This window comes from Camponotus vicinus, unplaced genomic scaffold, assembly GCF_025532165.1.
Source record: "Camponotus vicinus isolate PSW18456_S1 unplaced genomic scaffold, iyCamVici1.0 SCAF_2, whole genome shotgun sequence".
NCBI lineage: Eukaryota > Metazoa > Arthropoda > Insecta > Hymenoptera > Formicidae > Camponotus > Camponotus vicinus.
The window spans coordinates 10,853,414-10,869,706 of NW_028141956.1; the positions used below are offsets into that span (position 1 = coordinate 10,853,414).

General features: G+C 36.3%; 1 protein-coding gene across 3 annotated transcripts in view; it reads right to left on the bottom strand.

Moving 5' to 3' along the window:
* Window positions 1-16,293, bottom strand: part of LOC145967019 (uncharacterized) — a 64,993-nt gene that overhangs the window by 24,686 nt on the left and 24,014 nt on the right. The window contains exons 2-4 of one of the 3 annotated variants that reach the window (XM_083091597.1): window positions 14,808-14,903; window positions 10,394-10,812; window positions 5,443-5,583 (exon numbers count right to left, since the gene is read on the bottom strand). In XM_083091597.1, the coding sequence (XP_082947723.1) occupies window positions 5,443-5,583; window positions 10,394-10,794 (542 nt within the window). In that variant the 5' untranslated portion in view covers window positions 10,795-10,812; window positions 14,808-14,903. Of the gene's footprint in view, window positions 1-5,442; window positions 5,584-10,393; window positions 10,813-12,780; window positions 12,799-14,807; window positions 14,904-16,293 lie in introns of those variants that run through there. The other 2 variants (XM_083091596.1, XM_083091598.1) reach the window with 2 other exon arrangements.

A 16,293-nucleotide genomic window follows, 5' to 3' on the forward strand; every position in this document is an offset into this window, starting at 1 on the left:
GCGAATCACTCAATTAATTCGTTTGTATTCTAACCGAATGATATTAGATAATTCGCCTCTCTCGATATCGACATGCTTATTAAAAAAATGCACAGTGGGACAATAAGAACAACTGCGAAAGTCTTTAAAGACTCTCCTCTCCAAAAAAAAAAAAAGAGAAAAACACGGTCAATTTGTAACCAAAGGGTCGACGAGTCTATTTTTCTCACAGCGGCGCGCGAGCATGACGTTTCCGGAGAAACGGCAGGGAGAATGGCTGCAGTGTGTCAAGATGGCCCGTTACTATGGCAACCATCGGCTAGGATCTATGTGCATCTCTTTCCGCGTGTCCTCTCACCGGTAATGACGACACGCCGATACCGGCCGGAGAGCTGTCGAATACTTGTAGCTCGTGTATCGATCTCTCTCGCTATTGTCCGTGGCAAGATTCGATTCTCCGGGGGTGTGATGGATGATACTACTGTGTACGGATAATAGTATCGTGACGCTACGACGTCTAGGATGTTCCAAGGAGATTCTAACGAATGCGGTTCGTTCCTCATTTCGACGTTGAAATCCAGATGGTTTCCCCTCGAACGAGCATTTCTATTTCAATTCTCATTAGTTGGCGAACAGTCGGCTCGCCAGTGTTCTCCACCTCCGTCCACCCCTGTAGACAACACCGGTAGCCTGTCCCTTTCGCAATCTTCCCACCAGATCGATGTGAGTCCGCTATTAGGGACAGACACGCCGGCGACGCGATTCGATCGGCAACAACGCGACCTTTCAGTCGACGTTCGAATATAATCACGAATATACAAGATGAACTCGCCACGAATTCAAATAAAAAAAATCTACCCTTAATGTCTTATACACTGGCTGCAAGTCGCTTTATTATAGTCCTACTAGTCCTTCAAATATATTTTAAAGAAAAATTGGCGCAAGGGACATTTAAGATGCAATTACACATCTTCAAATTACAATCTGAATTCCATATTTTCGAATTATGATGGATCAACGTAGGATTTAATTAAAAATTTAAAAATTATATGTAAATATTAATGTCTGAAATAATAACGTAATAAATGAAAAACTTGGAACTGTCCTTTCAGAGCTATTACTTTATCCGTATTTTGCATTTTGTAGTTAAGTTATATAGTCGAGTGATGTTGTAAACATCAACAGCGATTGTCTATGTATACGTGTGAACTATGTAAACTGTCTTTTCACCCGTAAATGCTATAGACAATGCGTAATTTACAGTCAATGCTAATAATATCCGCGCTTGTAAAGAGAAGGAAAAGTTCAATAAACCTTTTAAAAAAAAATAAGCAAAGAAAAATTATAATTAATTTCTTGCTTCTTGACAGGATGTCCAATATATAATTGGCAGTAAACGAATAATCCATTTACGCAAATATATGTTTAAAAGAAAAAAATCACTTGGCTTCACTTAATTTACAATAAATTCTATTATACTTTAATAGAATTTGAAAACAATTATCGAAATACGAATACTAAATAAATATTAATAATTAATGGGACCATCTTTAGCCGACCTCTCATCACATATCATTTCGAAAAGAATCTCGATAATGCTCCAAATTCATGAAGAAATTCGAGTTTAATTGTAAGCGAAAGCGAGTGATTCGTAACACAATGGAATTTAAACAGCTGTTTGACCGTTTTAAACCTGTTTTCCTGTGTATCCCAAATTCGCTCGGGGAGCGAGTTCCCTCCCTGGGCGTGTACGCACCTTGCCGAACACCTCGTACACCCGCACCGGCGAATACAGGGAGATCAAACGCGCCGATCGGTGCGATCGATTCGGGGTTTCTCGATCGCTTCGATTTTCGGAGCAGCTCCGAAACGAGGATGCGAAGATGCGCCGGGAAACGCTCATTTACCTGACGGATGTCGCGCGCGGCTTTAATCCACGGGACCTGGACGATCGATCTCTCTGTCTCTCTCTCCTTCTGTCCCTTTCTCGCAAACGACGCTTCTTCCAAGAAGGGTCGGCCTCGCGGGAAACTCGACCGACGACGACGACGCGACTTCGTGCTCGTCGAGAGGGCACGAGCGTACTGAACGTTGCCACTTCGTTCCTCGCTATCCAGGCTCAATGATTGGGAAGGGGGGAGGCAAGGAGAAAGGAGAGAGAAGGAGAGATAACGAGAGAGAGGAGCCAGATGGGGGAGAGAGCGTGCGTATACGCACGTCGCGACGTGTGCTAAGGAGACGTGCGCCAACGGAAGATGTGAGGGAGACTTGAGGCGTGAGGAGGAGGGGGAGGAAGAAAAGGCGCGGGTGGCAAACTGCTCGCGGTACCGGATGTGTGAGTGCACTAACACGCGAAACACCGGCGATGATTCGCAAACGATATTCGGCTGGTTTCGGCGCGACTCGGCCACGCTCGGAGAACTGAACGAGAGGCGCTCCTCTCTTCGTGAACCCGCTTGAAAAGAGAGAGAGTGCCGGCATCTGTCGTCTTGTCCGCGAGATCGTTCGCAGGAATCGATTTTTCGAGCCGCACAGGTGTTTTCGTGACGAAATACAAGGTGATTCGAAACGAGTGTAACAAAGTTTGAGAGATTGTTGGGGAGGTCATTTTGAGGAAAATAAATATCATATGAACTTTCTATTCACTCAACACTTACAGAAGTTGTAAAACTTTGCTAAGTTTGTAGTAAAAACAAATCATATGTTTGATAGAAAGTGATCTTTGAGAAATCAAAACAAGAGAATATAAAATATCAATGGTTTACATTGATTTTATTATAATTAACGATTTTATTATGATAATAAAATTACTATAACTATTATTATAAAAATTTTACATCTTCTGTGACTATGTAAATATTACAATAAGTTCTATGTTCGTGTGATATTTTTTATTTAGAGAACGATCTGCCACAAAATTTGTCAAAGTTTGTTACGCTTGTTCTACATCCACCTTATGTAATATGTATGTTTGAATATTTTATTCAGACGCATGTCCTCCCTTAAATGCAAGAACCTCTATTTTAAATATCAAATTATCATAAAGAGAGAGATATCAAGAAGAATTAAAAAAAGCTTATTTTATATCATAAAACAAAGATCTGGAGACAAAAAAAGAAAATATGAAAGAGTGATATTACATTTGGGAAGAATAAATAATTTTCCTTACGACAATTTGATAAGAAAGAAAATATTTTTTATATTTTCACTTTCTTATATTCGTTACGAAATATTCATTAATTCACAAATTAAACATAGTAATTATTTTAAATTGAAATAATTATTTGCAAACCTAAATCCGATGAATAAATCGAATGCATATCAAAGCGCAGAGTGAGCGAGAAATACTAAGGGAAAGCTAAGGGTCGAAGCGTGTTTACTGAATTATTTAGTAGCAATACTCACCGTGCGAATTATGCGACTCGAGTTTCCGAAGGGGGTCATGCGCTTTAAACGTGAGAATCACGCGCGTGATTGCAAAATCTTCGATGTACGTAATCGCGCGTGTAAAAAATCGCGATGATCTCATCAGCACGAGAATAGATTCGTTATAAAAAAAAATACAAGTATAGTCGTTTAGTTAGCACTTTACTTTACGTCTTTTGTATCTTGCCAGGAAGATTATACTCGCGCTAGTATGATCAGAACGGATGGTCTTCTAATCGAACAACTGCGCGAAGCATTATCAAACTACTATCTCAAGACGCTCGTATCGTAATCTTATCGTCACGTAATATCATTATGACATGTAATATCGCTAACCCGTTCATCGAAATCAAGGACTGTCAAATTTCTTCCGATTTTAATCGACAATGCATTCTTCTTTGCATTTCTTTTATAGAGAAATAAAATATTCTAAATGCTTCAGCTTTCATTAATTTTTCAATATATTTGGAAACTCTTATATTTATAGTTAAATAATTTTTTCTTAATTCTTTGGAAATTATATATGTATAGCTCTTGTAGTTATCGTTTTTTTAAAAATTGACTTTATTCTATTATTGCAAAACTAAAGCAACACGAATAATGATGTAATTTGTACTACTTGTATTAAATGGAATGTATTTTTTATATATTTGAAAATTAAAATACGACATGAAATAAAAGATCTTTTTTTAGGAAATTAATTGTGCTTGAAAGAAACGCATTTAGGAGCATAATGAAAGACGGTCAAAGTCATCTTTGACAATTTGTCATTGCATTCCTGGGAGACGACGTGTCTCCCGAAGAATTATCTTCACCCACGCATGTTTTAATAGTCGGCTACTTATCGCGCAATCATTATCATTTGATCCGGTTAAACGGCGGTACTCGATCAAGAATATCTAATAACGTCTGTGACGTTTTTTTTACTATAACATAGGTCATGATATAGGTTGCGGCCAAGATATACATGCAATCATAGAACATAATCGGAAGATTTTGCGAAAAAGCATAATCGACATGCAACATTCAAAAGAATAATATTAATACAATTAATGTTATTATAATCCGATATAAGTTTTACAATTTTTAGGCACAATTGTAATAAAATTGTAATAAAATTTATTTATATACCAACATATTAATTGACAAGATGTGTTATGCAACTAAATAGAAAGATTACTTAGCAGAAATATACATACATATTTTGTATCACTGCCTCCCTTTTTTCATTATTTTAAAAATTAAAGAAATCGTAAATATAGCTTATTTGTTTTTCTCTTTCTCTGTAAAAATTTTTTTCGTGAAGACAAAGATGCGTTAGGAAATGCATACCGATTTTGCATGCGTCGTCGTCGATTCGTATTTAGTATTCTGTTACGTTAAACGATAAACATATGTCGAATTAAACGCGAGCGGAAATGCAATTCGGGAGGATTTTATGCACAGCATTGATTTAACGAGTCGAGTCGATTCGATATTTACGAACATCGATTTCCGCACGATCTGGTATTACTCGATGCGTATACATATACGCGTTATTTCGGTACCGGGTGCGCCGGATGATATCACGTCACATACGCGCGTGGGCGGCTTTCGCGGATGCAATTTGCTACGATAATCGACTTCCGCGATTGAATCTTTGAGACGCGAATTTACAAGAAGCCCCATCTGCTCGTGGAAAATAAACCGACGCATGTGTCATGTTTGATGTATTAAGAAGAGTATTAATTCTCTCGTTTATCTCGAATCAAAATTATCACAATGTATACAGATCAAAAATTAAATTCATAATGTTACATATTATATTGTATTTATAATTCTAGAAAAATATATAACAGTGCACTCTAAAAATTTTTTGTATCTCTCATAAAATTAACATGATCGCTATTAAATTTCAATTTAGTAATATATAAAATATTGTTTAAAAATAAAATAAGACAGAGAATATGCGATAGTTTTGATATCGAAACACAAATATTAATGCAAAAAAATTTATAATACATTTTTCAATGATAATTTTATACGATTGCTACTTACTCAGTATCAGGCACAGGTATCATAGGAGGAAGTAGGCGGCTGTTGTGGTCCAAAAAATGATTGATCTCAGGTTCCTCTTGCACTGGTGTCTCATAGACGAGAGTTTCCACCATGGACCCTTTGCTCGAGCCGAAGGATACCCTAAACAATAATGACTCATTAATAAAAAAAATAAAAATGTGCATAGATATAAGTGAAATAATTACATAAATAAATAATCTAAATATTTCACATAATAAAAAAATTCAAATAATTTCAAATAATAAAAATAAAAATTGTCGAATTGGAAAGATTTCTCTTCGGGTGTAATCTTAAGAAAATATTATAGCTGAACGGTATCTCAATTTATTTCGGGCATTCTGTATTCGAATGCGATCGAAACAGGTCAGACGACATCTAGCTACACGCGAAAAATGCTCATAGTAAACCTCAGTTTTCTATCGCGCGACCGCAAGGGGCGACCACGGAGACGATATCAAAATCAAATTCTGCGATCGGGTTACGATCGAGCATGATCGAGATCAATCTATGCCGTATACACTGCGATACTTATTTACCATTCGTTCCGGAAGCGATTCCTCGACCAAGAAATTGTCGACAGTCTCATCCAATAGACGCTGTGGTCATTCATGAGTTATATTTATATTAAATAGATTAGATTCTATGCCACTTCATTTACTCATTAATTGGAACATTGAGTTCAAGCATCAAGTTGTACTGATATTTTGCGAAAAGATATCAAATAGCATCGATGCGCCATTTACTTCAGGCATTCGCACTAATAAGATAGAAAAGCATTAAGCGGATCACCAGCGCTGCGCAAACCGGTTTTATGTGGCTTATTATTCATCGCTGCAACAAAGTTAATCCCACAACCGGATAAATTTCCCGACACGGTTTGCTGTGTGTGCCAAAGAATCAATTAAGTCACCACATCGTGAGAGATCGATAAATCGTATCGCTCGATTTATCGCATTGAAGACAGCATAAGAAATAGTTGGTCTTCTTTTTGTTTTGCTTATCGAATGCAACGCTGCGGCAACATTAAGATAAAATAAAGTCTGTTTACTCCTTAAGTATGTATCTAGATTATAATTTATTTTTCTTTGTCACTGAGAACAGTAATCATATCAAGATATCGTTTTATATTTAAAGAAATTTAGAGGAATGCATTTTTAATAAAAATTCGAGAAATATATTGCCAACTGCATACACTATCGAATGCTGGATTGCTGCGTTAAAATAAATTGCAGTAAGGTGCTGCCCCGTGCGGCCGTGTCCCTCAACTAGAATATGTCAAAGTCACATGGGTGAGATGGCAGAGCCTGCAATATATATAGATCTCTGTATATCTCTGTACTTTCATCACGCATCTTCTGCATTTAGAATAAATCGATATATGCAATAAACTATTGTACAAAGTGACCATTAATAACAAATCTAATATAAGACAAGTAATTTTGGATAATATACGCAGATAAAATATAAATAAAATGATATTTTGCTTTAATTTTAAAAAAAGTTTTTAGCAACGGGACAAAGTATTTTATCAAAATATTTTTAATTAATTCAGTATAAAAAAACTTTTTTTATATTTTAAATTAATATTTAAGAAAATATTAGGATGACTATTCAAATCTTGTAAAAAAATTTCCTGATCTTCCAGGATATTTTTGTTTCATCACATATTTTTGTTCAAAACTCCAATAAAGAAAATATTTTGAAGATTTTTTTATGTAACTTTCTAAAATGAGCTTTTTATTATATACGATTTCTAATATTTTTCTCCACTCATACGAAGGAAAAATGCAGAGCTACTTAAGTTTCAAGTGTTAGATTTGCAAATGTACTGAAAAAACTGGACAGCTTTTTCGTAAGACAGATATTTTTCACTTGCATAACATTTTCATTTTTGTATCAAAAAATGATAGTGAAGACTATGTTAAATATTTTCATGATCATTAGCATATGACAACATTTTTCAAAATCTCTTATTTTTATCATTTGATCTTTTTACGGTTTTATTTTGTTTCAAAATCTTTGATAATGTTAAGTTTCTTGATGGAAAAAAAAGAACAAAGTTAAGATAGAAATTATCCAATTAAATATAAATTTTATTAGAATAAAAAAGTAATTTTTTTAACGCGATTGAATTTAAAATCACACGAAAATTTTCAGCAAGTATCATGGTAGATAGCATTTTGGTATAATATTATTATAATCTTCCTGAGACTGGAGAAGGTCCGGTGTAACACCTGAACTAGATGGAGAATTGAGGTGGGTCGGGGTCGAGGTCATCCGGCTGGCAGCCTCCCATCGATCTGACCTCCGAATTTGCTCTGATCCATGAAGGCCGTTAGAACGGAAGTATCGTCTCTTTTATCGTAAAAGCAACACCTCTTATTTTTCACTTCACTTTTCTCTAGAGCAATACCGATCAATTTCTAATCTAAGACAATCTCAACATTTTTTCTCTTACAGCATATTCCTTAACTGATCTAATTTCAAATTTCGAATTTAACATTAATCCAAATATCTTCATAATTGCTAGATTTCTGTAAATAGTAAAAGTGTAAAGTGCATTTGAAATAATAACTCATTAAAAATTAAACTATGATAAGAATCTTAATTTTTCACACAAATGCATTTATTTCAAATTAATTGTATCTTTCTTGAAAATGAAACTATTTGTAATCAATTCAAGAATTTAAATTAAAATGATGAATTCAAGAATGCGTAAATGGAATAACAATGAGATTCCTGTATTATAGTCAAAGAAAAACTTTTTTAGAATGTCTATTTTTGCTCAATCTCAGGAGAATTGCTGCGCCGGACTGTGATAATTTTACTCTCATGGCTTGTAAAGTATCGAACGCAGTGAGCCGAAGCGTCAGTCGATTAGCGAGGGATATAGTCTGGGTTTTGCTGGAATCGATTACGGAATCCCACGGTTCTCGTTTGCTATATAAAACACTTTCATTTCAATCTCTTCACGCTTTGACATTCGCGTCAACGACTATTATTTAATCTTTTCATAGATTTACTAATATTTACTATATATGTACAAGGCCTAATACTTACTATATAATATTAATGAAACAATAAATTAATAAGTGTACGAAATCATCTCTATAATGTGTGCATTTATTATTATTTAAAATAGAAATTAGTAAATTTTCGTTCTAATAACTTCTCTTAGTACCTCTCTTAGTGAAAATAATAATTTTTGCTTCTTGCGATTTTATATAATAATATATAATATACAATTTTTAATATTAACTATCTTAATATAAGCGTCACAAATAAAAATAGAATTTTATAAATTAGAAAGAAAAATTATAGAATAAAGTTTTATTATATTTTATATAATTGCCACTCCATAGAATTTAAATATCATTTAAATTTCTGTTAAAAATAGTTAAAATAAATTAAAAATAAATTTTAGAAAAATATCCTTTAAGAATAAAATACACGGTCTCAAAGAGTTAAGTAAGAAAAATCTAGATGCACGTGCACAAGAACATTTATATGCTGATACATTTGCAAAAATAGACGCTAAATGCGCAACGATGTTTTCTATGTACGCAACAGCGTTTTGGCAATGGATCAGGTCATACAGCTCCTTTTTAGAATGATTCGAATGTCGTTGCCAGTATTATTACGAAGTTGGCATAAATGTTCTTTGTCAAAAGCGCATTAAAAAGATATTATCAATATATTGTATCATTTTCGATACTATAATTTGCGTTTTACTTATAATTATGTCTTGTCCTATAATTTATTCATCAAGAAATATTCAGAAAATGTGTTAAACAAAATTTTTCTTTCATTTTATTACCCTCAGAAATACTTATAATTTTCTCACATATGCGTACAAGAATGATACGTACAACAATGTATAAGAATGGCTATATCATAAAATTATCAGAGACACGGTAATTATAAACGCGACCGTGAAACTAATAAATTCGCGATATTTTTAAGTGCGCTAAACGAATATGTGCGCAGTTGAGTAATTAGTATCGTGACGATAAAAGCCTGCGTGTTGAAATCCACTTTTAAAATCAATACAGCGAGAAATTTCATTTTTCTATACGACAGGTAAAAAATTGCTATTTTTTTCAGCGCACCCTTAACTTCCTTAGCTACGGCTTCCAATTATTATAATTATTTTGTCCCAAATGTAACGAAGAATGTCAAGAGATCAAAGTTAACATTTTAGATTCGACAAGAATAAGTCTCTTCCTACTCCATGTTAGTTGGTCACCTCGCAGTTGGTCATCTCGCGCTATTCCGTGTCTCTTGTCAGGATTATTAAGTGCACTCGAGAGACAATCCCGGGACGTCGTTTGAACGAAACTTCACTCGGTGCATTACGACGCACCGTCGAAGTCTCCGCGAGGCTGACCCTGACCTATCCCACGTACAAATGTCGTAAAAGTCTCGTACGGGTTGCGAAAGTCAGCTTATAGAACCAATACATGGTGACGGTCTCTCTTTCTCTCTCTCTTTCTTTCTCTTTTCTTCCCGTTCCCGCAAACAGACGTTTACACGCCATGTAAAACTCGACGAACTCGTGCGCTTGCATTCGCGAGGCGGATAATTACGGGTTTTCGTCGGCAGAGTAGAACCGGGGCGCATATTCATCGAGAATCTGCTCCGAGAGAGCGCGCGATTTAATCTTAACGTTTTCTCAAATGCTCCAGTGAGAAACGAGAACAATGTCTCGGTTCTGAGGACCAGATTCGATCGGAATTCAACGTGATATAACAATTCTAATGAAAAATTAAAATCGTAATATTTTTTTTGATAACATCGAAATGTATTCAATTAAATGTCAAATTTCAAATTCAAAGCTCAGAATAATTTTTAAATAGTTTAAGATTGTTTCACAGAATACCTGAAATTTAACCAATGCAGATTCTCATATTTTTAATAAAAACCAACTTACCTCTTCAAGCTGGCGTGTTTCGCACCGTTCAGGATCTTGTTCTTGCGTTCGCTGCCGGCGGTACTGGCGTCGCTGTCGATGCTGTAGAGGCTGTCGTCCTTGGTGACTCTGTTGGCGTTGTGCAGGGTCGACTTCCTCGCGGTGTTGATGGCGGCGGTGCCGTTGTGCTTGGGGCTCTCGATCGGTCGAGAAGGCGGATGAGGAGAATTGTGCCGGACGATAGGATCGCCGGACGAATCCTCGATCCTGGTGGAGACGATCATCGTTCTAGTCGCGTCCACGCACTTCCTGGGCGACGAGCTCACGATAGGGCTCTTCTGCAGCTTGCTGGTCGCGCGATAATTGTTCTGCTGGCTGCTGGGCGGTGGCTTGTCTTCCGTTGGCAGCATGTACGACAGCATCGTCCCTTTTTCCTTCACCTGATCGCGAGGGCAAACACGGATACGGAAATTCAGTTATGATACAGCCAGGAGGAAGCCGGGAGTCATTAACCGCGCGACACGACGGCGAGAAAAATACGAAGCGACACAAAAGAGATCAATCGAGGGTTGTCGGAGGCGGATAGAAAAAGTATACCGTTCGCGGTAATAAGAGCATGACGGTAAACCGGTTGATTAATGCTCTGAGAGAGAGACACAGTTACAAGTTAATAATATACTACTCGAAACAGAGCACTGGAAGAGAAATTTGGGTAGCTTCGAATCAAATGCCAGCAATTGAAAAAAAGTTAAAAGCTACATTTATATATATAAATGTATCTATTTTATGTCGTAGAAAGTTTTAAAGAATCGAATATCTTTAATAGATTTTTGAAGAGAACGAAATAATCATGCAATTGTTTTGAGCAGTATATATTTCGAAGAAGAATTATCTCGCTAACCAAATTAATCCTTCAAAAATTCTTTAGAAAAAATCTTAATAATATTAAAGCGAAGCAAAATTACATTATAAAAAATTCAACCTGAGATTCGAAAAAAAAAAATTTTAAAAAACGGGAAATTTTCAACATTATCTGCCCTTCTTAGCAATTACACCTTGGCAATTCTCACACCTTGGTAATCTGGTAAATCAGGAAAAAATACTGTTGTGAGAAATTTAATCGAAAATATCGAGCTATATAATAATATCGAATCGAGACGCTCGATTCCATTGAGCGTACAACGACGAGAAGAGCGAACAATGGCGAGCATTGTTCCTGGAGAGTATTAAAAGGATTAAGCCAACGCAATTCGATATCTGGTCGAAGGATTTTACTAAGTCACGCGTGTCGTGGCGCCTATAGTCTGCGCTATTATTAGCGCGATAAGTCAACCGTCTCCTTAAGTCAAACCGGCATATCCTTGTCGCCCCGCGAGAGTCTCTTCCGGATCATCATCATCATCATCATCATTATCATCATCATCGTCAGCAAGTAACTGTATCGAATCCGCCCGCTACAACGTTGCACAAATACCCGCGATCAATCGGAACGAGAGCGCACGCGAACGAAACGATCCGCTTTAAATGCGTTTACATAGTCACTGACTGACACAGACCCGACGTCGTACTCCTATCTTTAGGCGCCGCCACGTCTTTGACAACAAAGCTTGCGCGCGATATCGGACGTAAGAACGTTGGAGAACATTGAATCGGATGAAGCCGAGCATTTAAGAGCAACGCTAAGCTCGTAAACGTAAAAGTCGATGCATGAGTAATATAATTGATGAAGATCGCATCGATAATCGCGAAGTTAAACGTGAGTTGGAGAAGCATGAATGGAAGACGTTAACCAACACAGATATACGTATTTTTAACATAATTATTACTTATTATGCAATAGAAGATGTCAGCAATAAATCTCTGAGTGATAGAGAAAAATACTTAATTTCTTTGACTAAAGCAAAACGCGCAAAAATGATGCGCAAGAACATTTTGGAAAATGTTGGATCGAGAATATTACCGAGCAACATTTACATCAGAAGCGATGAAAACGTCACTAAAATTCAAAATCATTCAAACATTCATGCATTAAAATCTCACGGAACTGACGTTTATCACTCACACATGAGAGCTTCAAGGAGCGATTATCTCTCTCGTGCCGCTTCAAGTCGCAAGCTCGATCTCAATTCACGCTCAGACGCGCCCCGGTCACGCGTTTCTCACGCGCGCGATTTCACGCATCGACTCATTAGCGCGCGTACGTCGCAAGCTCGTATATCTCACGACTACGAGCTTCGCTCGTGTCGGCGTTTGCGCGTTTAAAGTGCGAAATCGCACATTTGCGATTGCGTTTAATGACCGCTCGGACAATTGGCACAAGATCGCGTTCGTGCGAAATTATTTTGGTGCATCAACCCCTGCCGACAGGGAGCACGTCATGTTTATATCTAGTGGAGAATCGAGATTACCATGTCGAACGATACGTAACGTTCACAGGTGACTTATAATAATGTTTATCTCCGGTACTTCTAACGCGATTATGAATATTACTCTCGTCACGCGACACGAGAAATATTTGTCCGACGCGGAGGAAAGGTTCGCCAGAGTAGAACGCCGGGCCGCAACTGAGCACGACGCAAAAGCGAGGCAAAGGTTACAGGCAGACGGCCGACTATAGCTATACCTACTCTACTCCGTTCTAGCCGTTCGCTTCCGTTCTAGACGCTTGTGGTTCCAGCCGCGCGCGTATATCAATTCGTATCGTCCTCCCGAGGCGCCATGCATCTTTCACTATGCATCGGTCTGCCGTTCTCGTTTCTCCGAGCCCTCCTCCTAAATGCGAATTCGGATTTCTAACCGCTTGAAATAGTGATTTTCTATTCGATGTACTCGTAGCCGGTCATTAATGTTACATCGAGGGCAGCAGGTTGCAAGTTTTTACGGCTATGCACGAGGTGCGCGAAAGTGGATCGATTGCGCAAAAAGCGGTAAATTGGGAATTGCCATGATTGCCGATAGGTAATCGTGTCGATTGCTGGACCATTTCTGAGCGCTAATTGCTTTCTTCGGGAGAAGTACTTTCTCCATGTTTTTCATTGAAGGCACATTTAATGCTAAGATTCCCTGTTATATAATGTCTCTTTTGAAACAAAGTTTCAAAATTCAATGTATATTATATGTATAAAATATTTTACAGATACATATGTATCTATAAAATTTATTTTCATCGAATATTAACCATATATCGATAAGTTATACGGAGAAATTTAACATTTATCTCGTAGCATCTTCGTATCTCTCAGAATATTCGATAAGAACTAAGTAGGAACATGACAGAAAAACATTTCCGATCATTGCGGAGGAAAGAAAATATTCTAGTAGATAGATAAGATCACAACTTATGATTTAAAATTTGATTATATCGAGAAGTATCAGATGAAAATCCCCAAATCTCATTAGTATTCTATTTTTTAATGTAATAGGATTATAATGGAATATATTTATATCGAAAAATTTCAATTATTTCAATATTTTAAAAATAATTTAATAATTTTTCTATGTATGTAATATTTTTTACATTATTTATAAATAAAAAAAATTTGTATTAATTATAATATAAGTAAAAATTAAATAATAAAATAATTGAAAATAAAAAATTAAATAATTTAAAATAAAAGAATTTTAAATAAATAATTTAAATAATTTAAAATAAATAATGAATAAAATAAATAAAATAATTAAATAATTAAAAATAAATAATTTAAAATAAAAAATTAAATAATTGCTTTATAATTAGTCTTTTAATAATTTCAATGTCGCGACGCGCTTATTTTACAACCGCCTCTAAAAAGGAAGTGAATATACACCCCTAATCCCCTCAATCCCGTCAATTTGCGATATTTCCCCAAGTCTTCGGCGGAACCGAAACGCTCGATCGCATCGCGCGTGCAGTTAAACTACAGGTGCATTCGTCGTGGCGAGCGCCGATGGATACCATTGCGAGTTGTGATAATAGTCATTCAACCTGCTCCTTTCCCATGCAAATCCCCGCTTGGTTTGAAGAACCCCGCAGCCCTCCCGTGCGTGAAGAATTTCATGGCTGAATCGGCTTCCATCCGCTCCCGTTACGCGACTTTACCAAACACCTGAACGAACTCGATTTTCCTTTGGCAAATCACGGTCACAGATATTTCGAGGCTGCGCTCGCGGACTGTTTCCAAGGCGGGCTTGCAGTTGACCCTTTAACCGACTTTATGTTTCTTATAATGTCAAGTAGATCTTTTTCTCAATCGTATTTAGTAATTTATGGAATATACGAAGGTGTGAAAATTCTCTACTATATTTTTTAAATAAATTTCTACCGTTAAGAAAACAAAAAATGCACAATTTTTAATTCTAATAATTTTCACGTTGATATATCGAGGGAAATTTAGCGTGGAGGGATTGATTTTTAATATGGATAAAATGCGAAATAATGCATATTTGATGTACTCACGTTCGCGCTAAGAAGTACTCGAAGAAGTACTCGAAATAGAAATAACGTCTGGAGTGTCCTCTCGGTAGAGTAGCATCGGTAGAGTAGTATCACTACCTAAAATTGCAATTTATGCATCGTTAGAATATCTCATTAATTTCTTCAATATAACTATAAATTATTTATATGACAATATTTATAAAATATATATTTTTATAAAATCATTCTTTTATTTATATACTTTTATAAAACTATTTTATAAAAAAACGTATTTTTATAAAATCTATAAAATATTATTTTTGATATAAAACATCGTTTTTTTTCAAAGTTTAAAACCAGTGCTTTAAAATTATCCAAGTAATTTTATTTTCAGTTTAATTTAAATCTGACTTGAAAAAGTCAGATTTAAAGGCTTTACTTTTGAAAATCTTAAGCTCGCATTTTACTACAACTACTAGGTCGTCTCTGGCTATATTATTCATATAGTTTCTGATACCGAAAGAGCTAGACATATTAGTCTAGAAACGATGAAGCATTTTCCAAACAGCCTATTAGTCGAGAATAAAGAGGACGCTGTCGAAGCAGCGATGAGATTTTTTTCCCTCTCAAAGCGGGAAAAAGCGAGGAAAACGAGAGGAGGAAACGATCTTGTCTCTCGCTTCAATGGGCACCTGTTTTCGCGAACAGGTGACATCACGCACACGCGGGCGTGAGAACCCGAGAATGGACGAGCCGAGGGCAACGACTTGTTCACCGACATGCGCCGAGAAATAAATGTCGAGGCTGTTCCTGAAGAGATTTGCTTCAGAGAAAAGAAAAGTTGGGATTTCGCGACACAGACTCGAAAGCTGCTTTGGAAGTAAATGAAATCATTCTATATAACAATATACACAGTTATGTAAGATATGATTCACAGAGAAGATGACATTCAAGTTTGATATCGCGTGCACGTAACGATCCGATAAGACTGGCTTTTGTAAAATAAGGATCCGACGAGTCAATATCTCTCAAGCTACGCGTGATAAGAAAATCACACGCTGCAAGTGTACTCGAACTCCGTAGTGCATCAGAAAATGAAAAGCCCCGCTTATCCGCACAATTATTCTACGCTCCAACAACCGCGCGATAACTCGATTGCGCTTATCACCTGCGTGAGTCATTTTACCTTGCGTCAAGGTCGGATGGAAGCGAACGCGTGACTATGTTTGCATTTGCATGACAAGTGGGCGCCGTCTGATAAAAGAGAGCAAGAAACTCAAAGGTACTCGATTATTCATTCCGCACTATCGACAATTTCAAGGAGGTATTGTTAAAGATAACATTCAAGCAAATAGAGGTAATATTAAAACGAAAAGTTAAAGTAACATTAAAATAATTGCGGATACGAATAGCCATTTTTCGTTTCAGAAGTAAATTTTGCAGAATTATTATTGCATAAATTTGAGAGAAAAAGAAAGCAATGTAAAAAATAGTATATTATCTTGGCAAAATGTTGACGAAATATATT